The sequence below is a fragment of the Macroventuria anomochaeta genome, assembly GCF_010093625.1.
Source record: "Macroventuria anomochaeta strain CBS 525.71 unplaced genomic scaffold BU25scaffold_41, whole genome shotgun sequence".
NCBI classification, from domain to species: Eukaryota; Fungi; Ascomycota; class Dothideomycetes; order Pleosporales; family Didymellaceae; genus Macroventuria; species Macroventuria anomochaeta.
Genome location: NW_022985402.1, coordinates 175,666 through 200,089, shown reverse-complemented (window position 1 = coordinate 200,089; position 24,424 = coordinate 175,666). Strand labels below are relative to the sequence as shown.

At 55.0% G+C, this 24,424-nt stretch overlaps 7 protein-coding genes across 7 annotated transcripts; 3 read left to right on the top strand and 4 right to left on the bottom strand.

The window, feature by feature from the left end:
* The first annotated feature begins 1,982 nt into the window (after positions 1 to 1,982).
* On the top strand, positions 1,983 to 5,897 carry BU25DRAFT_376955 (acetyl-CoA synthetase-like protein). The gene is made up of 4 exons (XM_033704123.1): positions 1,983 to 2,863; positions 2,911 to 3,632; positions 3,692 to 4,023; positions 4,317 to 5,897. The coding sequence occupies exons 1-4, from the start codon at positions 2,161 to 2,163 to the stop codon at positions 5,821 to 5,823; spliced, it is 3,264 nt and encodes a 1,087-aa protein (XP_033557075.1). The 5' UTR covers positions 1,983 to 2,160; the 3' UTR covers positions 5,824 to 5,897.
* A 2,186-nt stretch (positions 5,898 to 8,083) lies between these two features.
* BU25DRAFT_401808 (putative 1-aminocyclopropane-1-carboxylate oxidase) lies at positions 8,084 to 9,318 on the bottom strand (the record flags this gene model as incomplete). The annotated part of the gene is made up of 1 exon (XM_033705023.1): positions 8,084 to 9,318. The coding sequence occupies exon 1, from the start codon at positions 9,236 to 9,238 to the stop codon at positions 8,084 to 8,086; it is 1,155 nt and encodes a 384-aa protein (XP_033557074.1). The 5' UTR covers positions 9,239 to 9,318.
* A 450-nt stretch (positions 9,319 to 9,768) lies between these two features.
* Positions 9,769 to 12,337, bottom strand: BU25DRAFT_462506 (uncharacterized protein; the record flags this gene model as incomplete). Its single annotated transcript, XM_033710526.1, has 4 exons — positions 9,769 to 10,933; positions 11,171 to 11,518; positions 11,590 to 11,824; positions 12,325 to 12,337. 4 exons carry the CDS (start codon positions 12,335 to 12,337, stop codon positions 9,769 to 9,771), a joined length of 1,761 nt encoding a protein of 586 aa, XP_033557073.1.
* Positions 12,338 to 14,595: 2,258 nt separating this feature from the next.
* On the top strand, positions 14,596 to 17,714 carry BU25DRAFT_442917 (carbohydrate-binding module family 18 protein; the record flags this gene model as incomplete). Its single annotated transcript, XM_033709332.1, has 8 exons — positions 14,596 to 14,672; positions 14,724 to 14,791; positions 14,841 to 14,927; positions 14,977 to 15,096; positions 15,143 to 15,304; positions 15,355 to 16,123; positions 16,175 to 16,534; positions 17,606 to 17,714. The coding sequence occupies 8 exons, from the start codon at positions 14,596 to 14,598 to the stop codon at positions 17,712 to 17,714; spliced, it is 1,752 nt and encodes a 583-aa protein (XP_033557072.1).
* Positions 17,715 to 17,742: 28 nt separating this feature from the next.
* On the bottom strand, positions 17,743 to 19,195 carry BU25DRAFT_434567 (DUF1682-domain-containing protein; the record flags this gene model as incomplete). Its single annotated transcript, XM_033708868.1, has 3 exons — positions 17,743 to 18,109; positions 18,167 to 19,055; positions 19,129 to 19,195. 3 exons carry the CDS (start codon positions 19,193 to 19,195, stop codon positions 17,743 to 17,745), a joined length of 1,323 nt encoding a protein of 440 aa, XP_033557071.1.
* Positions 19,196 to 19,742: 547 nt separating this feature from the next.
* BU25DRAFT_351266 (uncharacterized protein) lies at positions 19,743 to 20,148 on the bottom strand (the record flags this gene model as incomplete). The annotated part of the gene is made up of 3 exons (XM_033703352.1): positions 19,743 to 19,772; positions 19,821 to 19,910; positions 20,071 to 20,148. Coding segments are annotated over 3 exons (198 nt in total), but the record flags the coding sequence as incomplete, so codon positions are not given.
* Positions 20,070 to 23,146, top strand: BU25DRAFT_414862 (uncharacterized protein). The gene has a single exon (XM_033707399.1). It carries the CDS (start codon positions 20,484 to 20,486, stop codon positions 23,076 to 23,078), a length of 2,595 nt encoding a protein of 864 aa, XP_033557069.1. The 5' UTR covers positions 20,070 to 20,483; the 3' UTR covers positions 23,079 to 23,146.
* The last annotated feature ends 1,278 nt before the right edge of the window (positions 23,147 to 24,424 follow it).

Below are 24,424 nucleotides of genomic sequence, written 5' to 3'. Positions count from 1 at the left end.
TGTCTACTTGCTTATATACTTGACAGGAGGATTGATTGTACTGCTCATATCGAGTATTGTCAGTGACTTGATACTCGGTCCAATCAAGCGTTGTCAATGTGACCTCGATACTCGGTCCTCGGTGTCCTATTGATTGTTGTCAACATGGGTCCTCTGCAAGTGGGTCGGTATATGGGTCCGTGACGATCATTTGTGTACGAGATCCACGTTGTATCCATTGCAGTCCTTTTCATACAATCTCAGTTCGTATAACAGACATTGCGAGTGTTGATTATACTGGGTATCACTGACATGGCTTCACAGCTCGGTCAATCGATACTGCAGTTCCTTGGCTGCTCTCGTCTTGTTGCGTAGTCCTGTTTGTTCAGTGTTGTTTTGCGAGTTGTTCATGGATCGTAACATCAACCTTTTCAATCAACTTTGTTATTGGAATCTCACTTGCTCTTGAGCCAGACAGTATACTCTGTACTACTCACTGCAACCAGTCGCCACGGTCTTTGACTAGATGACTACCTGACTATTACAAAGGTTATCATAACCTGCCCGGATGGTCTACCCCTGACCACCCAAGCCTTGCTTAGGTGTCTGTCAACTCCTACGGCTTTCTGTACCTCTGCTCATCCCCGAGAACCAATTGACTAGTGTCTTCAAGCTTTGCCTAAGGCACAAATCGCAACACTTTTGTCACGGGCAAGCTCACGCAATGCACTTTGACCACCTCTGGAGCAACTGAGATTGCCCAAGATCCCCTGAGATCACCCTAGCATGGCAGAGATTTTTCCCTATACCTGCCCCTTCCCCCATACAGCGGACAAGACAGAGGATTGCCTTAGTTATACTGTGTTGCTACATCCTATTTTTACAGCTTTGTAGATGCTTTCCCTTAAAGATAACAAGGTATTGGAGCTTGGCACCAACAGCTGAGAGGGCTTCAATAATTGATACCCACTTGCAATCCTCTGGTGATCTTATGTAAGCTTTCTTTTTGGAAGAGCATGCAACAACCTGGGAGTTTGTACATACACCTAGTGCAACTCCAGTCTCATCCACATCCCATGTATCTTTGTACTGTATACCCAGCTTGATTTGAGTATGCTCAAACAGCTCAAGACAGGCTTGAATTGTCTCATAGTTGGCTGTTGTAGTCCGTGCACTTTTGATTGTTCAGCCAACTATAGAGGCAACGCGTGGGTTGCGGGTGATGAAATGGGGTACCCATAGTTGCCCAAGAGGCTTGTAGTCTCCATTCATCTGGAGTATTCAGGTCGCCATTTCCCGCACGCAAGTATCCTCTTTGAGAATCCACTCTACTAAGAAGTGTTCTTGCTCTGGTGTTAAACGCTGTTGATTTGAGTGAGCTGTTGTGTGTGGAAGTTGACCTGCGGCGCGCCCGCGCAGTGTCAATTGCAGAACTCCATGCCAGTGCGCAGCACCTTGCTCACTTTTAAAAACACCAGATTTGGGATCTGCAATAGCAGATTGTATTGCATACTCCTTAGTATCCATTTTGAAGGTGTGGTGTTGAGAATATATTGCGTCAAAAATCAGGTATTGCGTTGGGTTGGGTGGCCGGAAACTATGTGGACGGAAACTATGTGGACGGAAACTATATGGACGGAAACTATATCGGCTAGCTTATTGCACGCCCTAATGCAGGTCAGAGCGGTCCTGACGCACTGACCAACATCACAGACATTGCGCACAAGCACAACGACATCAGCATTGCCATGTCCTTATTTTCCTTCGCAAGCAGAGCATATCGATGAAACAACTTCGTTTGAGGGCCGAGGTCGATGATGGACCGACGAAGCCGTCGTCGCTGCCAGACGTCTCTCGGTAAGCCTCAAACTGGGTAGCCGTTGCTTGAGCTAAACCTCTTCAAGACAGTGCCGCCGTTACTTGCACTAGCTTGGTCCCTACCCCATGTATTGCCAGGTTGTGGGGGAGCTGTCAGATGCAGGCTGACTGTGATGGACACCACACTAGTATATCGCAACAGCTTCCCGATGCCTTAAGGAAGCCCTGCCCGGCCACGGTCGGCCAGCGATCTCGTCTCAGCTCCTCCCATACCATCTGGTGAATCGCGTGGTCGCATTGAAGCATCGTAGACACTGATATTTGCATCGTAGTGGTTTGTCTGCTCGCGACGCTCATTACACCATGGTATTCACTCCGCCATCATGGGTGCCAAAGCTCCCCTTCTCTCCGCCTGACTCAATCCCCACCTGCGACTTCATGCTCGAGGAACATTACGGCAGGCACCCGCTGGGCTACTCGAACAACCCCTTCACCTGCGGGCTGACAGGCAAGACATACTCGAGCCTCGAGGTGCGCGAGCGTGTCGACTACCTGGCCCGCGGGCTGGCGAAGGAGCTGGGCTTCCACCCGAACAAGGGCTCTGAGTGGGACAAGGTCATTGGCGTGTTTGCTGTCAACACGCTCGACACGCTGCCGCTGGCGTGGGCGACGCATCGTCTGGGAGGTGTGCAGAGCCCAGCGAATGCGGCGTACAGTGCGGCGGAGCTGGAGTACCAACTGAAGAACTCGGATGCCAAGGCGCTGTTCACGTGTGTGCCGCTGCTGGAGACGGCTAAGGAGGCTGCGAAGAAGAGCGGTATCCCGGATCACCGGATCTACATTCTCAATGTGCCGGAGGCTTTCACTGGCGGCAAGGGTGCGCCGAAGGGTATGAAGACGGTCGATGACTTGATCCAGGAAGGCAAAGAGTTGGACAGGCTCGAGAAACTGGACTGGAAAGACGGAGATGGCGCGAAGAAGGCTGCTTTCCTGTGCTACTCCAGTGGCACATCTGGACTACCTAAGGGCGTGATGATCTCGCACAGAAACGTTATTGCCAATACCAGTAAGTTTTGTCCACATGTCTCTCTGCGACCGTGCTGACAGCCGCAGTGCAAATCGGCACCTTCGAAAAGCCCTACAGAGACACCATCATCAAAGACCTACGAAACCAGTCCGACTACACCGAGAATGTCCTCGGCCTGCTCCCCATGTCGCACATGTACGGGCTCGTCGTCATCTGCTACGCCTCCGTGTATCGCGGCGACGGGGTCATCGTGCTCCCCAAATTCGACTTTACCACGACCCTGCAAGCGACCCAAACCTACAAGATCAACACGCTCTTCCTCGTGCCCCCAATCATCATCTTGATGACCAAGAACAAGCCGCTGCTCGCCAAGTATGATTTGAGCTCCGTCTGGTCGCTCTTCACCGGCGCCGCGCCACTGGGCAAGGAAACGGCGGAGGACATACAAGCCACCTTCCCCTCTTGGAAGATTCGGCAAGGCTACGGTCTCACAGAAGCCTGCGCAGTCGTAACCTCCACCTCACCAGACGACATCTGGTTCGGCTCGTCGGGCAGCATTTTGCCTGGCACCGAGTGCAAGCTCGTGACCATCGAAGGCAATGAGATCACCGGGTACGACCAGCCGGGCGAGCTGCTCGTCAAGTCTCCAGCTGTGGTATTGGGATACCTGAAGAACGATAAGGCGAACATAGAGACCTTCCAGGACGGGTATATGCGCACGGGTGACAAGGCGGTGGTGAGGAAGGGACCGAACGGACATGAGCATGTTTTCGTTGTAGATCGGATTAAGGAGCTCATCAAGGTCAAGGTAAGTGCCCTCTTTCTCCACTCTCTCGCCCTCAGGAGCCTTTTCTAACACGCACACAGGGCCACCAAGTCGCCCCCGCCGAACTCGAAGCCCATCTCCTGACGCACCCCGCCGTCAACGACTGCGCCGTGATCCAAATCCCCGACGACATTGCTGGTGAGGTACCGAAGGCGTTTGTTGTAAAGTCATCGTCTGTGGGTCTCGAGGAAAGTGACAGAATGATCGCGCGCGATATCCAGAAGCACGTCGAGAAGACAAAGGCGACGTACAAGTGGATCACAGGCGGTGTTGAATTCATTGATGAGATCCCCAAATCGCCATCTGGCAAGATTCTTAGACGGGTCTTGAGGGACCAGGAGAAGGAGAAGAGGAAGAGGGCGGGCAGCAAGTTGTAGGTTAGTAATACAATGTTGTGTATAGCAAGGTCGATCGATGTACAAATCCGTTCAGTGTATACAGTCCGTACTTGAAGGGTTGGGTGGATATGAGGTGACTCGGTCAGGCTTGCGGTTACAAAGCCAAAGTGACGTGCAAGGGGTTGATGAGCCGCCCCTCCACGACCGATGGCCGACGTGCAGCCGAACAAAAAAGTCGTCGACAGAAGCTTTGCAGCATTTCTAAGCAGCGCCACGACATAAAACTGCTACAGAAGAGCAGCATACTGCGCATTATACACGACCAAAGCAAAATACACAAACCCACAAAAATGTCGGCGCAACAAACCCACGACGAGCCCGAAATCGACTACCACGACGAAGACAACGTGCTGGACGCCGACGAAGCAGAAGAGATTGTCGAAGATGACGGCGACGTGCCCATGGACAGCGACGATGAGGGCGACGACGACGTGCAAATGGAGATCAACCTGCAAAACGACTCAGTTACCCACTTCGACGAGCACAAGGACTCCATCTTCTGCATAGCCCAGCACCCCGTGCACCCCGAGATCATCGCAACTGGCGGCGGCGATGACGTAGGCTATATCATCGACATCACCGCCGTGCCAGAAACCACGCAAGCAGGCGAGCGCCAAGGGCTGAAGAGCGTCTTCAAGCTCGACGGCCACAAGGACTCGATCAACGCCGTCGCCTTCTCAGCGCCCAAGGGCCAGTTCGTAGCCACCGCTGGTCTGGACGGGAAACTGCGCGTCTGGCAAGGCGTGCCAGACGGCAAGAAGTGGAAATTCCTCGCCGAAGCAAGCGAAGTCGAGGAAATCAGCTGGCTCGCACCGAACCCGTCGCCCGCACACCCCAACATCATCGCCCTCGGCGCAAACGACGGCTCGGTATGGGTGTACCAGCTCTCCACCGAGAAGGGCAACGAACTCCAAGTCCTCCAGGCGTACTACCTGCACACCGAGCCCTGCACCGCCGGCTCGTGGACGCCCGACGGCGCGCTCCTCGCTACCGTCAGCGAGGACAGCAGTCTCTACGTGTGGGACGTCTTCGGCGACGCCGCATCGCAGGGGCTGATCGACCCCAGCTCGCAAACCGTCGTCGGCCTGACCGGGCTCGACGAGCGCTTCCTCGTCCAGGGGGGTCTGTACAGCGTCGGCATCCCGCCAAGCGGATCCTTCGTCGCCGTGGGCGGTCCGGAGGGCCAGATCCGCATCGTCGGGCTCCCGCGCCTGGGCACAGAGGCCGCGTCTGCGAGCTCAGGCGGTGCAGGCGCAAAGGGTAAGGCGGGAGGGAGCAAACAAGCGCCCGCCAAGGGGTCGTCCGCGAGCGCTGGCCAGACTGGACAGATTCTGGCAAGTTTGCAGGCGGGAAGCGACAACGTGGAGACACTGAGTTTTACGAGTGCACCGCTTACGCTCATGGCCGCGGGTAACGTTGACGGGAGCATAACGCTGTTCGATACAGCGCACCGCTTCGCCGTACGCAGGAGGATCGAAGACGCACATGCCGACGACGAGATGCCGCAAGCAGTCGTCAAGCTCGAGTTTGTCAACAAGGAGGGCGCTGGTGGGTGGCTGCTCACAAGTGCGGGCTTCGACGGTGTGGTGAGGAGGTGGGACGCACGAGGCGGGACAACGGCGGCTAACAAGGGGTTGGTTGGCGAGTGGAAAGGGCATCGAGGTGGAGGCGAGGGCGGCGGTGTTATGGGTTTTGTTCAGGGCGGTGGCGAGGTTATTGTCACGGCGGGAGACGATCATGTTGTGTTAGTGTATGATGCGCCGTTGACGCAGTAGCAAGCGTAGAAGCCTCTGCAGGGAGGATGTGAGGGAGATAGATACCACGATTATATGAAATGAGAAGAGCACGGCAACACATATGTTGGCGACTACATCACTTTGGCTTCGTGGTCGCATGAACACGGATCCGCGAGTTGACAGACCCTCCCAATCCGCATGAACCAACGCAAAATAGTGCTGTGATTTACAAAGGAGTCATTGCTATCTCGTGGCACTTTGCGTGCCTTCATTTGAAAGACTTGTGGACATTACGTCGTTCAGACTGGTGTTTTTGTCATCCAGTGTCGCTGTACAAGGGACCATCGAAAGTCGGAAGAGTCCATGAGCCTAGCTCCTGCAACGTGTACCTTGGAAAACAGAGGCAGCACACGCTGACAAACGCGATCTTCTTTGATCTGCAGATCCTGAAAAACCACGAGTGTATCTACCACTGCTTTCTAGTGTCGAGGAGAGCACAAAGGACTGAGGAGGACGGTGTCATTGAGGGAGAGAAAATGGGAAAAGACTGGATGATGGGGAAACATACGTCGATGCTACGTTGGTTTTTGGGGGACGGCAGACACATGAACTGTTGAGGATCGATCTTTCGCTGACTTCGGAGCACAAACATGTCGGCTGTCAGGAGAACCAGTCCCTGTGACGATCCTGGTTTGACAAAACTTTTCCAAAGGCTGATACTTGATTCCAGAGACATGGGACTTGGGGGTGTTGGTTTTGGGGTGTACATGCCAGCGACGTCTGCGGGATTCTGGTGTACGGGACTCGTTCGAGAGAAAACATGATCAGGTTGTGTGTCTGTTTTGAGGACGAGCAGGGCATGAAATCGCCATCTGCTTCTTTGAGATCAGCGATGGTACGGATGAGTGATAGGCTTTGTAGGGGTTTATGCTCAAGACAGAGTGGAAGAATATTGACTGTTGTCCGGTGAGCTCCTGGATGGAAGACAGACATAGCTTGCTTGGTAAAGACTTTTTGATGGAAGCTCGTAAAGACTCTCTCGGCGGCAGAACATGATCAGTCGACTCTCGAATTCGATTTACAGCCTCTGCGATTTCTCGACATCTGTGTAGTGGGACGAATAAAGTACAGCACTTACCAGGCGTCAACCTCGTTTTTGGTACGTTGTCGGTTCTGGTTGATGAAGAACAGCATCAGGGACTGTTGCTGAGCTTTATCCTAGACCAGAGGGCAGTGCACATTCGATCATGACAGACTTTCAACTCGTAAGGAATACACGTTGGTGTCCAAAGTCGACTCTCAGGCACAGTGAGGGCCATGAGCCTCTCAAGGTATTGTTTCGAGTGTGATCGCGCCCATATTGGCTATTCAGAAAGACTTTTGTATTTTGATAGCAATCTCATGATTCAAAGTCGTCATCAACGAAGTATAGTCCGCTTTGAAGTAGAAGAAATAGTGAGTGACCAGAGAACATGCAAAGAGATATGGCAAGTTTCTTGGAAGCCTGCATACCCCACCCCGCCTTGAGGTTTGTGAACAACCTGTCCCGTGTCGAAATTTGGAAAGTGTTAAGGATTCCGGCCAGGCGACAGTCACAACATGGTGAGGAGAAGGCCTTGTAAAGGCAAAGAGGAGACATAATGTGTATCGAGTTTTGATTTTGGAGAGCAGCTATAGCCACGTTCAATCCTTATGTCTTGGCTGCATGACGCGAATTGGAGGGGAGCAAACATGAGGTCGTTGAAGGCAGCATTTGGGGACAAGAGCCAGGACATAGGGTTCATTTGGACATTTTTCCATAAGAAGATTGTGAAACCGAGTGAAGACAGAGGGATGTATGGCGCGCTTCAAGAGAGCAGCACCACCTAACCAAAGGCACACTTTCTTTTTAGTGAGTTAATCTTGACCGAGAGGTGGAAACATTGAAGCCTTTGCCGATGCGGAGTTCCCATGAACACCAAACCTGTTCATGAGGAGCCTTGCTGACTCTTTCGATGGCGGGAGCAGAACATGTGTTGGGTGGTAGCAAAGACATGATCAGATGCAACACTGTAATTTGATCTGGCGGGTGGAGACTAAAACAAAGGAAGCCCACCGCATTTTTCAAATCTTTGTTTTGAACAGGGCTCACAAGACAAATGAACGTTCTGGAGTTCAATTTTGAATAGACGAGTTGTGGTTTTATGTAGGTAGACAGGTACGAGTACATCCAGGAAGCCTTTCGTCGAGTCCTGCATATGGATGTGACGTACCTATGGAGGTAGTCAACATCCAAGCTTTCCTCTTCGAACGCCAAGTCCTAAGCCCTCATACCGCCCCTCCTCATGCTCCCGTCCTCCGTGCCCTCACTTTTCTCCCAGCCACTGGCATCCCTCCTCCCCAACGCCCTCCTCAAAATCCACTCCTTCGACGTGACCTTCTCATCCCCTTCTTCCTCACCACCCTCAACCAAGCTTCCCAGTAGTACGTCATCCTCCGGCCGACAAAAGTACACCAAACTATACCTCGTAACCTCCCCCTGCCGTCCAGGCGGCGCAACAACGCGATGAATATTGCTCCTGAGCTGCCCGTTGGAAAACTTCACTAGCGCATCTCCCAAATTCACCATACAATGTCCTGGCAACGGCTTAACATAGCACCACCCATCCTCACACAACCTCTCCTCCGCCTCAGTTGCCTCTCCATCACCATTCGATCTAGCAGGCTCCAGACCCTCCGGAAGCCTGACCTGCAGCCCACCCAAGCGATTGAAGAGCACAGTAACGGAACCGAAATCCGTATGCTCGCCCAGCGCAACGCCCTTGGTGCTGGGTCGCTGCGGCGGCGCTTTGACAAAACGGATCTGATCACCGCTCGTCGCGCTCAGACGATGGAGAGCCTCCAGACCACCATCCTGCCTAGCTTTGGCGGTAAGCGGGAGACGCTGATCAACTAGGGCGATGATGGAGGAGCAGATAGCGTGGCTTTGGTCGATGTAGCTTTTGAATAGCGAGCGAACGGAATCGCTGTTGAGGACCTCTGGACTCGGCAACCTTTCTGACAGCCCGAGGACATCGTCTTTCGAGACATTGTAGAATTCGTTTCGGTCTCGTGTTCCATTCTTATCAATAATCCCCTCTCCATATCCTTTATACCCAAAGTAGCTCCCCTTGCTCTTGAAGTCATACTTAGTTTTCTCTTCCACGGGCAGTTCATAAAAGCCTTTCATAAGCTCGAAGAGGCGGTCTGCATCTTCAAGCAGGGCTGAACCATGGGAGGACTGGAGGTCCAGGTAGAAGAAGCCCAGCTCTTGACATGCTCTCCAGCAGCGCTCCTCTTCGTCTGTGTCGTGGGTGAGCAGCTTGGCGAGGGAGATGCGGGGGAATGGTGCGGTGGGGACGTTGTCGGGAAAGGGAGGCAGATCGGTAAAGGCTTCTGAGGGATTGGGGGAGGGTGAATGGTCCGAGTGCGGCATTGGCTCTTGCGCGGCTTGTGAAGCTGGTGCTGCGTGTGGTTGGATCCTGTGAATGCCTCCCTGTTCCGGTTTGATCTAAATGACTTAAAGTGAACAGATCTGATGTTGATTAAGGACGAACGCTTTGAGTAAGTACCTAAAGTGGACCGAGGTGGACACAAGCTGCATGTGCGGGAGAGCTACTGGAGAACGCGGGGTAGCTCGGACGAGGTCAGCGGCAGGTGGCAACGACAGTCACAACAGCAACAGGAACACCAGGAAGACTTTAGGAGACACACATTTCATTAACTATCCACAGATGTCGCCAAAGATTCATGCTCATACCCAAACCAAGCAGCACCTGCTTAGGCACGAGAGTGAACCCTGCCCAAGGTAGTACGCCAGCCAAGCAACGAACACCAAGTTATAAACACAAGTCAAGACCGGAACGAACTCCCAATGCCTTCATTATACATGTTGACCTTCAGGCAGTCAGCACGAGTGTGGGAGAAAGGTAGGTAGTACTAACCATCGACGTCTACAACGCACGCTTACAGCTTGGAGCCGTGGACGACCTTGTAGTCGACAGCCATCTCGAGACCATCGTCGTTGATGACAAGGATGCGGACGGAGCCGCGGCCGTTGTCGAAGGACTCGGCAAGACGGGAAGAGAGACCGCTCTGGTCAAGGACGGGAAGACCCTGCTTAACATCGCCAGTCTCGGTCATGGCAACAACGCGGCCATCCTCACGGATGTCGAGAACACGGTACTGCTTGAAGACAGGGCCGAGCATGTTCTGGACAACGACCGAGGGGGCGGGGTTGGAGATGAAGCTGGACTCCTCATGGAGCTGCTTGGTGAAGAGGTCAACACCGAGGTAGCGGTGCTGGCCGGTCTGGGAGGAGGTGGTGATGCGGATGACCTGGCAAGGGCGGCCCTGGAGGATCAGGAGATCGCCAATGCGGATGTGGTGGCAGGGGATGGTGATGGTGTTAGCGGAAGCCATTTTGCGTGCGGTTGCGGGGGCGGCAGGAACGTAGGGAGTAACTGCGGGAGCGGGGTGGACACGGGTAGACCTCTGGACAGGAGCACCGGACGAGACGGGGCGGCTGGGGAGAGGAGCGGGGGCGGCAGACACGTGGGAGTGTGCTGCGTGGGAGGGAGCGGGAGCGTGGGAGGGAGCGGCAGAGACGTGAGAAGGAGCACTGGTGGTGTACTTCTCCTTGACGATGATCTCTTCCTTGTCGTCGGAGTACTTGTTTCCGACGTAGGAGTGGGAGTCGGAGTGGTGGTGGTGGCGGTGGGGGTGGATGGGGTGGGCTACGCGTTCAGCGACTTTGTGGGCGACCTTGTGGGCAGCGTTGTGGGCAGCGTTACGGAACGAGTGGTATTGACCTTCGTTGTCGTAATATCCCATGGAAAGGCGGCGGTGCTTGGAGGGCTCGGCGGTGGAACGAGCAGATGTCTCTACTCGAACCTCAGGATGGCGTCGGTCGACGGTGTCCTGGTGCTTGGCAGTGAAGGTCTCGCGGGTGTAACCTGAGCGAGAGTCCTCGACGATGGGACGGGTGCGTTCACGGAATTGGCGCTCGGAAACGTCAATGGGGGTGGGCGCGTAGTCGGTGGCAGGGCCGTGGACAGTGTTGAAGTGTCTGTCGTAGGTACTGTCTTTGATGTCGATGTGGGTGTGGGAGTGAGAAGGTTGGGGCGGGAAGCTGGTGGAAGAAAGGGAAGGTCAGCTATGGGCAGGGAAGAGGAGGTGAGGGAAAAGTGGGGACATGCGTGTCGCTCTGACAACAACATTGCAATTAGGTTTAGCGGCGGCCCGTGGCTTCTAGTCGCCAAGCTCAGGGGCTGGGGTGGTTGGGCGCTGTGTTGTGGGTGGGCCGTGCTGGATCCGCTGGCAGAAGAGCAAAACAAAGATGAGATGAGGCAAAACCACACGGACTTACCGGTCAAACTGGCGAGACTCGTACTGAGACTGGCGGTCGAACTGAGATTGAGCGCGCTCGGGCTGGCGGTAGCGAGTCTCCTCGTGGATGTGGACTTCTTCGCGGTGAGGCTGCTGCGGGCGGCGGCGCTCTTCCTCGTAGATGCGGACCTCTTCCTTGATGTGCGTGTCGCGCGGCGGCGGCTGCTGCTGCTGCTGCTGCTGGTGGACGGTGGCAGAGAAGGATTCGTGCGTCTCTTCGTGACCTTCCCGTCCGTGTGCTTGATGGTCAGGTAGCTTGACTTCGCCTTCTACCTTGGTGCTGGTGGTCTCCTGGTTGACCGCGTTCCGATACGCAGACGGGAAGACACTGAAGGGGATCGGAACCTGGGCTGTCAGCGCCTGTCACTGTTTGACTACACCGCCGGCGACTTCTCTTACTCGCGCTTCAAAATCCAGTTTGCCGGAGTCGGTGCGTTATTCTCAAGACCCTTCGAACCGTTCGAAAACAATTCGAAAGGAATCAAGAACAACTTCTTGGCTCCTTTGGAGGGTTGTGATGGGAGTGCTGGTAATGTGCAGCGACGCGATGGTGCAGTAGCGGGGCGAGGTGGAGGAGACACGGAGCAGTGAGGCGAGGAGGGGGTCAAGTAGATTGGCGGACAGGTGCCGTCAGCTGGGTCGTGTTGTGAGCAACGGTTTCACAGGGCAGCCCGGCGCTGCTGGGAAGGAGTGATGGGGAGCTGTCTCGATGTGGCCTAGCTTTGTTGTGCCTGGTTTTAGCGCATTCATGGCGCGCCGCAGCCTCCCCTTTTCGCACTTCACTGACATCCTCCACAACGCCTCTTTCCGCAGCCGAGGCATCTCTGAAGAGGCAGATCCAGCAGCTGAGCACTGCGCGGCTGTTGCCCGGACGATCTACGCGCAATTGGCGGCGCAATGGCAGCAAATTGACTTTCGACTCCACAGAGCTGCCGGGAGCTGCTCCCACCCTTGCGCCAGAACATCAGCACCAGCAGTGGATCCACCGCGCACGCGTGGAGCGTCCCAATTGGCGCAGACAACAGTCCTTATGCAGCGGGCGATATGGTTCGCGCGCAGGAGGCATTTTTCAGACAATCTCTCAGCTGAGTCCGCCCGTGTTGCGTGTTCATGCAGCTGGACGTGCCAGCCTACCCCAGCCACTCATTTTCTGTCGCGTCGTGGTTGGCCAGAGCTATCGAGGGGCTTACGGGAGGCCGGGGTAGCTTGCCTGTCGATCGCGGCTAGCCGGCCCAAGCTTCACGTGCAACAACATTCGCCGTTGAACGGCCGATGCCAGGTGTCAGTTCAGGTCGCAATCGCAATCTTCGAAGCCCAAGCTCGAGCGCATGTCCGTTGTTTTGGCTCGGTGGAGAGCAGTCTCGTCTATCGTGGACCATGGTTTCTCGGTGCTATTAGACGTCATCGATGCCGTACCAACATCAGCAACGGCACACCTTTGAACAGATCCATCCATGCCAAACGAATCCATCCATGCCAAACATATCCATCCATGCCAAACATATCCATCCATGCCAAACATATCCATCCATGCCCATCGACGCATTGCATTCATATTGATGACGAGTGGTAGTCCGAAACGCCGGTTACGTTTGCGTGCTGGCAGCTTTAGCATATGCTCTTGACGCCGGGAATTCCTGAACGAACCTGACTTCCGGACCGATGAAGAAGTCAGCTATTGCGCATCAACCATGGAAAGTTCAGACTTGGCTTTAACAATTCCCCAGGCTTTCAGCATCCGGCATGAATTGTGCCTTTAGTCGGCCCTCGCTCAAAAGCATCACAAGCTCTCATGCTGCAACCACGAACTCTCGATCTGATGAGGTCTTCACCTCTAATGAGGAAGCATCCTATAGACACAAAATCACCTGTAGTCTTGTTAATCTTTTCAGTTACCAGAAGATGGACAACAACTCCATGGCTGCCGCCCCAGATCCTGAGGCTTGGGACGATTGTGTCCGACTTTATTGCAACATAAGAGACAAGTCCGAGTTCGCGCCGAGAAGTGGGTGTTTTGGTATATGACATATCGAGCGCAAGAGCAGGGAGTTCCTCGGGTACGACGGACATCTATTCGAGAGGCGAGATATTGTGTGACATGAAAAGCCGTCCTTGATGGGTGATATTTCGACGTCATTGATAGGATTTGGTATTGTCGCTCGACACGGGATCTGTCCTTTTCCATCTCGAGTATACACGGGCAATGTCAGGGCGCGGTCCTCTGTCGTCAGCTGTCAATGCGTGCTTGACAGGTACCCAGTGATGGTACCTAAGTGACCGATTCGTTCGCTTGTACAGGTCGCATTCAGCAAAGGCAATTGCGGCGTCTGTCGACAGATGATTGCGTGTCATGCAGCTTCTGGGTGTGGTTCGAAGGCCTCAACTTGGCGAGCATCACTAGGCCTGCACCTGTCCGTCAATGCGACATGTATTTCGAGCCCGGCTTCCTCCCGGTCTGGGCGCTACACCGGACGGCCGCAATATGCTTTCCTGCATGAGTTTCGCAAGTGCTCCTCCGACCGAGCCAGGTACTCGTCACAAATTTCACCCTTTCTCTTGCGCATCCAATCTCCAGAATGATGCCCCGCTCTTGTACTCCAAATGACTCTGTGTATGCCTGGTTCTGGCGTTACTGACATGGGGTAGAGTGACACAGTACCGTCTTTTGTCGTCGGCAGGCGAACCGACGCTCACCGTATTGCACACCGTACTGGCAAAAATCGCCCAGATCTTCTGAAAGACCTCTCACAAACACCACTGACCAGGATAACGCTATTCGAAGTACACAAGGTTCCGCGATTATGTTACCAGGTTGCCTATTGGGGAGTAATGCATTCGAAGCCACGGCTGCACGAAAGCAGTCTGCGAGCATTCCGATCTCCCACCAGCTTCATCTTCATGCGCGAATGACAGCTGTCAGCAGTCGAATATCTCGCTCAGCACTGCTCTGTTCGAGCTGTATGCGGTATCAACCACCCGAAGCAGCTTGACATCGACCAAAAGAGTCAGATCACCAAACCTCACTAAAGTGGTGATGTCAAGTCACAAACTCATCGTGAACACCCCTGCCCACTCCCGTCCTGTCCAGACCCGTTACGTTGCCTCGTAACCTCCAGCACTTTATTGAGAAAAGCAAGGCACTGAACGGTCCTTAGCTCCCTTGTGGCGAAACGATGAAGCGATCCCCACCGGGGAAACGGGAGATGTGATCAGGCGTCTCGCAGGCATCCGTATAAAGAAATCCTGGTCCCAGGTGTCCGCACCTCACCGTGTTTGCTCTGCAGGTCGGAAGCTATTGAAGTCAAACAGTTCATCAAGGTCACTGATCTGTAGCCTACAAAGAGCACCGTTTCCTCAACTGCGACATCTTACCAGACTGTCGAACCTGTCAGACTCCGACACAACATGCGTTGCACAGCATCATGGACGCTGGCCGCACTGCTCTGTTCAGCAAGTGCACGCTTTGTGATGTACGCAGATGAGTAAGTTTGTGCTGTTCAAAACTTCACTTGTTTTCTACTGACATTGTGCAGATGGCATCCAATTCGTCCAACCAACGCTCAAGATCGTGCTGGCATTGACCATGTTGTTCTCGCCTTCGGTCAGTGTATACCTCCTCGCTACCATTTGCTATAGTTGATAGTGTTCAGCCTCCGCGAACAATACCGCGGGATACGCGCCTAAGGTGCCGATCTCGACCATCCGCTCAGAATTCCCCAATGCAAAGGTCATGATCGGTAAGACTCATCTACTCCGATATCTGGTGAGGTACTAACAAAGAGTCAGCTGTCGGTGGATGGGGCGATGACATCGGTTTCAACACTGTCTCCAACTCTGAGACCAGTATGCAGAAATTTGCGAGCGATATCAACACCATGCTCGCAAACACTGGAGCTGACGGCGTGGGTGAGTATGAACTCTGCTTTCGCCAGTATCCAGCTGACATGTGCAGATATCGATTGGGAATATCCAGGTGGCAATGGCGCTGACTACAAGCAAGTCTCGAATTCGGCCAAGTCGTACCAGATCGATGCATTTCCCAAACTTCTTGCGGCGACTCGAACTGCCATCGGCCCCAACAAACTTCTCTCAATTGCTGTACCTGGCAAGAAAGGTACTTACTATCCCAAGATCTATCTCACTGACCCACGCTGACGAGGGTAGGCGACATGCTGGCCTTTACCTCAAAAACAGGCCTCAAGATCTGGCCCTCAGTCGACTATATCAACGTCATGTCCTACGATCTAATGAACCGCCGTGACAACGTAACACACCACCACACTTCCGTTGCCGGCTCCGAAGAAGCGATCAAGAATTACCTTGACATCGGCGCGCCAGCATCCAAAATCAATCTCGGCTTCGCTTACTACGCCAAGTACTTCACCACCGCTGGCGACTGCTCTGCCTCTCCTCTTGATTGCCCCATCGTTCTCGCCGAAGACCCCGTCACAGGCAAAGACCTGCTCATCAGCGGAGCCTGGACATTCGAGAAACAGCACATGGCGCCCGTGGACGCGAGCAGTCTGACAGTGAGCTACGACGGCACATGTGGCCCAGACAAGGGAACAAGATGCGCATCAGGCTGTTGCAGTCAATACGGCAACTGCGGTACGTCTCCCGAGCACTGCTCCGGCGCATGCCAGCATGCCTTTGGGACAGGATGTACCGACACCGACGTCGCTGGCTCGTGGCAGAACGCTGCGAAGAACGGCGTCACCGACGAGCAGGCTGGTGGACAGTACTACTTCGACCCTGCTAACCGCCTCTTTTGGACCTGGGACACGCCTGAGCTTATATCGAGGAAGTTTGATGATATTGTGAGAAAGTATGGCCTTGGTGGTGTTATGGCGTGGAGTCTCGGCGAGGATAGCAATGACTGGAGTCATGTGAAGCGGATGGCGGATGAACTGAAGAAGTCTTCGTCTGAGCCTTCGTCCACCTATGCACCTAACCCGACGAGCAAGAAGGCAAATCCAGAGCCCAGACCAACAACGTACAAGCCAAACCCTGCGCCAGCACCGACTTACGGCCCCTCCCCTCCCGCGCCGACATATCCCACACCTAACTATGAGAACAACGATTACCACAAACTCCCCGGCAACCCAACACTCGAATCCGACCCCAGTCTGCCATACGACGTCGTCTGGGTCGACGGCACGTCCGACGGTCCTGCGGGCGATTACTCGGCTGAACCAGGTTCGCCGGAGGATCACACGGTGGTGTGGGTTGATGGGGATGGGAAGACTGAGGAGCCGGCTGCTGTTGCTGCTCCTGCTCCCGCCCCGATCCCTGCTGCGCCTGCAGAGCAGCCGCAGTATGACGATGGGTCTTGGAGTCCGGAGAAGTATGATCGAAAGGCGATGGCAGAGAAGGTGCCGGGGACTGCGGAGCAGGTTGCTAGCTACGAGAACAGCGCACCGGTGCAGGATGAAGAGCCGCAGTATGAGCAGGAAAGTCAATTGAGGAGAGTTAGGAAGAGGAACGCGAAGAATAAGCGAGCTGCGAAGGCCAGAGCGTGATTCAAGAAGAGATCTCAAAGGCGTGGTTTATAGCGAGGCGTATGGACAAAAAAAACTAGATAGCATAGCGTAGTAATAAATACTGAATCATTGAGGTATCTGCATCGTTCTCCTTGGGGTCTGCACAGACCTGTTTCGAAGATAAGTGTGGAAGCGGTGGGATTCCGACTGAGGCCCTGGGGCGGTAGGAGCTATACGTGCAGATGCACACCGGACCGTCCAGTCCTATGTATGGCTTGGGGGACGTAGAGAACAGGCTGGGTGACATCCCGAGTACTGACTGGTAGCTTGTCGTTCCAATTGTTCGACATGAACAAGCCTGGCACTCCAGCTTGCGGAGTAGGGGGGTGAGATTGGACCATCAGTGACAAGCGAGGGAGCTGCGGATCATGTTGTTCCCGCTTGCATCTGATATCCAATCGTCTCTGGACCTGTGAAGGCGCTGCGTACGGCTTGGCATGCTTGTATCACCCGGGGTTAAAGCATGGCTTGGGGGGGGGGGGGTGAAGAAAGTGGATGACGGTAAACAGGAAAAGGCATGTGCAGGGGTGGGTAAAGGTGGACATAGAGCGTCGAGGATGAGGAGGGAGGGTGGCATCAAAAAGTTAGTTCGTACACGCCGCGGCTGACATGTGTACGTCAGCCCCATAGAGAGCAGTGCTGTTGAAGGATGGAAGAGGGAGCAAGAGTGTGCTTCAGCTGCCGGTATGTACTTTCAACACACATGTTCTGGTCTGAGGCAAGGGAAGCATCGAGGATTCGAGACACTCTGTGAGCACATGCGGCGGAATTTATGAGTGATTAGTTTCAACGATTACTTTCACTTTTCAACAACTGTCCGTCTTCTACCTCACCGATCCCCCCACTCCGTTGCAAAGCGCACGCACACAGTCTAGGAATACGACGCTACCCAGCGCTCCAATGCAATACACCTGCCAATTCCGCCAGCACGCTAAAAAAAAGCCCAAAGCCGACGTACGTCCCAACCCGCTACCCCAACCCTAAAGAAGAGCAACGTATTCGTGAAATCCACCTAAGCCTTCACAGTGCTCTTCTTCATGCCCTTCTTACTCTTCTTCTCCCTCTCCTTCTCCAGGAACTTCCTCTGCTCCTCGGCACTCAGGCGGCCCAGCTTGGCGTCGCGCTGCTCCTTCTTCAGCTTGTCGGCCGCCAGCTTGCGCTCCTCGGCCTTCTCCTCCTCGTCCAGGCGCCGGATCTTGGCGATTTGTTCTTCGCGCGTTTGCCGGATGCGGCGCAGGGCCTCGGGGCGGAAGCGTGCGTTGGACACGAGCGCATCAGGGAGACGCAGGAACTGAGTGAAGATGGGAAGCGTGCTGGCGTGGTTGGACTGCAGCTTGAGCGAGAGGTTGATGCGTTTGCGGGGTTTGGTGTCGTCGAGGCTGGAGACGTTAGTAAGAGCGTGTGACGGGGGGGGGGGGGGGGGGGGGGGGACGCACGTCTTGGGCTGGTCCATGGGCTGGTCGGTGACGATCAGGGCCTCGAAGGCGTCGCCGGCATCCTGGATGGCCTTGATGAGCTCGGGGGTCAGGAGGGTGTCGGTGACTTCGGCGCTCTCGCTCATGACGGTGGTCCAGACGGGGAGCTTGGCGTGGTCGCGGGTGGTGGTGAGGGACAAGTCGTAGCGGTCGTCACGCAGGCGCTTCATGATGTCCTTGTGCACGACAGCGAAGACGAAGCCGTCGAAGGAGCTGTTGGGCACCTTCTTCGCATCGGTCTTGCCGTACACCGGGGCGATCCTGGTCTCCTGGCCGTCGAACACGTACGCGGTGGCCTCGAGGCGCTCCTGCGGGGGCGGGAAGCTCTCCAAGAACAGCGGTAGGATCTGCTCGCCGAAGCGCAAGAAGGGGTTAAAGCGCTTGGCGAGTGTCAACTTGAGATCGATGAAGGCGACGTTCTGGCGGCCGGTCGCGTACGTAGTGTACTCGTCGGCCTTCTTCTCGCGGAGGACGTTCTCGAGCTTCGCGGCCTCGGTCAGGGCGCCAGCGAGGTCGCCCTCACCAACGCTGTTCGCACCCTCGGCCGGCTTGAGGTAGCCGACCTGGACGAACTCGGTTTGCAGGACAGGCACATGCGACTTGGCCCAGCTGCGGGCCTTGCTGCGGTTGCGCTTGGTGCCCCAGACGTGGACGATGACGAGGGCGAGCAGGAAGGGCAGGATGTACATCTCCAGCTTGAAGTCGTCGAGCGTGGTGCGCTCCCACACGCGGTACCATGCCGTGTAGGGGCGGCCAGCAACGCCGGTCGCGGCCGCAGGCACAGACGAGGTGGTCAGCGAGGCGTGGTCCACCGGCGATGGGTCAGGCGCGCCCGCGTAGTCGGCGAAGTCTGCGCGGACATGTCAGTGATGGGTCGCGTGGTGTTGAGGGGGGTTGCGCATTGCGCAGGGACTGGAGCACACCACCATCGTCAGCAGGAGCCACCACGGGCTTCTGGGCGCCGAACAGTCCCTTGACAAAGTCAGCCATTGTGTCTTGATGCCTCAATGGATAGCGAGCGACGCTGGCGTGCGGTCGAGGCCAGCGGGAGCTTGGAGGAGCACTCGGTTAACGCAAGGCCGCGCTAGCACCGATGTGGGAAGCTATGCTGGCCCGGGGAGCTACCCCAGCTGTTCATCGAGGAGCCGTCACGCTGTGTAACTGCTGCAGGTGGTCTGCTCATGCGTCGTGGACTTCACGTCAATTTCGAGCTCTTTCGAGCTCTTTCGAGCTATCTCGAGCTATCTCGAGCTTGTCCTTGCTACGAATCGAGCGCGTCCTTGCTACAAATCGAGCGCTTGTTTTCATCACTGGAGCATTCACTGCGACTAGCATCGTATGACCACGCACTGGCATTCGACTGCATCACCTGCACGTCACTGAGCTCACGACAGACAGCGCCTTCGAAGGCGTCCTCACAGCTGCATGCACCACACGAGCACATGGCGACAAAGGAACTGGTATTGCAGGCTCTATTGCTTGTACATTGACTGGAGATGCCGCACGCGGCCTCCGCGCATATCATCGTGCATGTAACCTAGTTCTTGCCGAACCAGGTCTTGTGTCCCTGAAAGCCGTCAGTCATCGAGTTCGTGGATTTTGGCCAAGGACGTACAAGCACAAGACGGCCCATCATGTACATGGAGGCACCGAAGGAGGTGTAAAGGACAGCCTTGTAGCCGGGGATCATCCACTTGCCACGGGCCTGGTGACTCGTCAGCGTTGTTCCCAAATACTCTTGTTGCCCTCAAGCTGATGCTGCGCAATTCGGCCGCTGCCTTGGTGCGCACAATGTCCCGGCTTCCCCGCGCCCAATCGCGTCCGTCTCTTTCCAGCTTATCCCCACCCCCTCAAGTCGAACGCACCTTCTCCCAGGTCCTCAGGCCATCGTTCTTCTGGAAGTATGCCTGGTATTTAGGAACGTGGTTTTCGCGGAAGACCCAGCTGGGGGCTGTCAGTACAGGGTATGACTGGGTGTGGACAGCGGGCCAGCCAGGCGTCAATTGGCTCGGACATCGTGTCGCGCAGCTGCAGAGAGGACTTACCCTGCCATTGTGAAGAGTGGAGAGTTATACGTGCGGTGTCGCGGGGGCAATCGGTGGTTTGGTGCGGTGTCGGTCAAAGTGAGGTTGCGTCGAATGATCCAGCAGACGATGTCAGTCTTGGCAGGGCTAGCCGCATCGGGCCCGCAACTTCTGGACGTCCTGAACGCGAAGAGGAAACCACACACGCTCCGTTGGTCCATGGGTTCCCTCCACGCTCCTTTACCTCGAAGTTGATGCCACCGGCCTTGGACAGGCTCCTCGCCAGCCCCTCGGCCCTAAAACTGCTGCGATCGATCGTCACCGCCCCGGAGCTGCCCGCATGCCACACGACCATCCAATGCTGTGCAGCTAAGAGCATTGCAGCTAAGAGCCGGACATACGCGAAGAGCCATGGAGTGTCAACAAATCGCAAATGGAAGCGATGGAACGAGCAAAAGGCTATCGTCAGCGAGCGTGAGACCGTCCTCAAGGCTTTGCTCGGCGATGATGTCCCTGCGGAGATCGACTCAACACCAGCACAACCTCCAGAACAATTCGGGCTTCTGAGAGATGACGACAAGCTCGTCGAGAGCCAAGACGAGAAACCCCTCCAAGAATTCGGCTTTCCAAGAGATGACGAGGAGCATTCGGCCGAGGGCCAAGACGAGACATGGGCCGCCAAACTCGCCCACCACGAGCGCCTCGATGGCCTGCGAGGCGTACAAGCGGTATGGAACGCCCGCCGCAAGGAAGGTTACCGCCTTCCAGTCGAAAACAGCGCCCATGCTCAGTCTCTGTGGGGGACCTTCGCGCGACACCCACAGCTCGTGCAGGCTGTTATCGAACATGCGGCCGAGCTGCAGCAGGAGAAGGGCGAGACGTACCCGCGTGTGTACAGCCTGATCATGGGCTACTGGCTTGTGCGCAAGCCAACAGACGCGCTGGAGTATCACCATCAGATGCTAGTCAAGCTGCGACCGAGGACGCTTCCACTGCGGGAGCTGGCACGCTCAACGCGGAACTATGGGCATACGGCGCTGGAAGCACTGCTGTACATCTACCGCAATAGCAACGAGCGTGACCTATACGGAGAGATTGTGCCTCGTCTCATTGACTGTGGGAACATCAAGATGGCACGTCGGTGGCACAACCTCTGCACGTTTCGAGATGACCTTCCCTCCGAGTCGCTCGCCGCCCACCCCGTCATTCAGATCTTCACCGCCGAATCGTCTGCCCTCTCAAATCCGAACGTCCGCTTCGACAAGACTAAGCGCGAGAATCCAAACCTCAACAAAGACCTCATGCGACGGCTGCTCGGGCGCGATACCGCACCTGTGCGCTTCGAAGACTCCTTTACGGCGCGCATGTTTGCGACTAGGACCGTCCAGACCGAGTCCATTATCAAGGGATTGGCCATGGTGGGCGTAAACGAAATCGGTCCCCAGGCAGTCTCTGCCCTGGCCTGGCGGACGCAGCCAATCACGGACCTTCCTCGACGGTTCGGAGAGCTTCGAGCTGCGGGCATTGCACTGCAGGGCTCGGTTTTCTCCCTTGCGCTGGAGAAGTTTGCAATGGAGCGGAAGTGGGACCTTGTGCATAGCATACTGGAGAGCGACCAGCATCCAGACGTCTACGGAGACGCAGACACACAGCGCTCGCTTTTGACCTACTACCTCGAGCAGAAAGACCTGAAACAGGCTCAGCGCACACTCGCCATCCTTACACTCTTCCACAACGACGCAAGCCGCGAGTCCTGGAACCTGCTTTTGCAGCTGCGCATCGGACGATCTACACCACGGGACGTCTTCAATACCCTCCTCGAGATGCGCAGCCACGGATTAACGGTGTCAAGTGTTACCATGGCGTCTGTCAGAGACATGTTGTCACGACGGCAGCGCGGCCACCGCCCTTCATCTCGTCGTGGCTTCGACGACCTACGCTTCGTCACGCGCTTCTACATCGCTGCCCTGGAAACCGGTATGGCACGCGTCCCTCCTGAAGCTTGGCACGAGATAATACGGCGCTTCGGCATGCAGAGCCGCTTCCGTGAGCTCAAACGCCTGCTCCTGTGGCTACTGAGCTGGTACGCACCGCAGCACAGCTCCGAGTTCGCAGACCTCCCGCGGAGCACCTTCTTCGACGATGCTACGAACAAGCTGCGCCGCTCGTATCCGATCAACCGACACTATTACAACTTCCCCGCCGATGTGACCCAGGAGCAGGATGAGCGCCATCCAGTCCGCGCCCTCTTCCCACCCTCGTTCCAACAAGGCATCCTCGTATGGGGGTTTCGCGCCAGTCTCCTCCGCGCTGCGCCGCTTGAGCAATCTATTCTCGGTTCCATCGCAGCAAAACGGCATCACAGACGCAACCTCCTCCGCAAAGGCATCCTCAAACGCCTGAACTGGAACGTCGGCCTCAAACTACTCGTGCAGCTACGAGACCTGAACGTGCACATCCACCCTCACACCGTCACCAAAGCTTTACAAGCACAGTTCATCAACCTCTTCGGCCACGGCCACTCACGCATCAAAGCAAACCGCATCATGGAGCAGTCTAATACTACACCGTACGCGGAGTATGTAAGAGAAGTTAATAGGGTGTGGGGTAGTCCGCTGCTTACGGAGCCGCATAAGCTTGGGTTTGGAAAGCTGGATGGGCACTTGTGGCATCCGAGGTTGAGGAGGAGGGCGGATAGGAAGAAGGAGGTTAGCCTTAAGCAGGCCATGGGTGAGCAGTGGGGGTATGGGAGGAAGATCGTGAAGAAGGAGCATGGGCATGGGGACGGTGATGCGCTTGAGGAGTTGGCAGAGGTAGTTGATGCGCATGCGAAGGGGAAGAAGGGGTGAGAGTTGTATGATATGGTGTTATATTATGTTTTCGAGAGCGAGCGCAGCGATACCCTGCAATGTACGAACACCATTTGCACCAACTTCAAGCGCCCACGTCTTCCAATCATCTCCCAAACCGTGTCTAGCTCACATGCGAGGACCAGTTATACAAGCGTAACTCAACCCAGTTCTCTCTGATCCATCCCTCCTTTTTTTACTCTCTTCAAAATGCGACCCTTTCAAAGATCATGTTTTCTTCTCTTCTTCGTCTTCAAAATCAAACTTGAACTTATTTGTGTTCTGCTCTCTTTCTCTGACGACGCTAAACTAATTCTGCAAGAAGGATATGACCTGCTTTGCCTTTCCAAAACCAAAATCGTCCCCATGGTCTGTGTAGATCTTCGAGTTTCCAGCCATGAAGTTCATCTTCGCAAAGTCTGGGCGCGTCGTTACATGTCTAGCCCGCTTCCTGCTGTGGGACTTTGTAATATCTTCTGCGCTCGTTGGCTCGAAATAATGAAAGCTGTCAAAGACATGTTCTGCTGCTTCTGAAATCAAATTCCAACCGAGCAAGACGCATGGCCTAATCTCCTTTTGCAATCAATCAAAACTGCCACCCCGTTCAGGCTATGCGGCCGGCTCTTCTCTCTGTGAATTCTCTTGTCACTCAAAAGTGCGTTCGGAGACTGTGATGTTCTTCTTCTTCCAGACTCGAAATGCTGGTCACCGTCTTCTAAGGTTGTTCTTGCATGGACGACTTGTCTACATAAGCTATCTCCAACACCAACAATCTTGTTTCTCTCGTCAGCTGCGCTCCTGTTCATCGTTCCACAATCACATGAGTCAAGTTCGATGTTCTGACGTTTTCCCTGGCTCCACAAAGAGATTTGAATGAATGGCATGTTCTGCTTCTTCCCTGACGACGGCAAAAGCACTCTTGGCATCGTCCTTGACCTCTTTGTTTATTCTCGAAACGAACGTTCTACAGCCATGTCTACAGGTTCCCCCCTGCTTGCGAATGCATTTGTGCTATCAAAATCTGCCTGCCATGTTCTGGTCTTCTGCCGCGCTCAAACGCTCGATCAGCAAAGGAAATATGCTTTCTGTCCTCGAAGAGAGCAAGCTTCTTCACTTGCTATCCTACACACATACCTGACCTCCAAAAAGGGCCTTCCAGGATATGCATATCTCCTCTGTTACTCTGATCACTAATGAAATACTCCCCAGCGTCATGTCGTTTGCCTCCGGCAGTATTGAAAGATCATCACCAGGTGTTCATAAAATTTCCTTGTTCTACAGTGACCGAAACTCTCCCTCTTCCTCGCCCTGTTGCCAACGTCAAGAAAAGCAATAAACCCCCAAAT

Coding starts and splice junctions, on each gene's coding strand:
- BU25DRAFT_376955 (XM_033704123.1), top strand. CDS start 2,161: ATGGTATTCACTCCGCCATCATGGGTGCCAAAGCTCCCCTTCTCTCCG. Junction 3,633..3,691: donor AGGAGCTCATCAAGGTCAAG/GTAAGTGCCCTC, acceptor ACACGCACACAG/GGCCACCAAGTCGCCCCCGC. Junction 4,024..4,316: donor AAGAGGGCGGGCAGCAAGTT/GTAGGTTAGTAA, acceptor ACACGACCAAAG/CAAAATACACAAACCCACAA.
- BU25DRAFT_414862 (XM_033707399.1), top strand. CDS start 20,484: ATGCCACCGGCCTTGGACAGGCTCCTCGCCAGCCCCTCGGCCCTAAAA.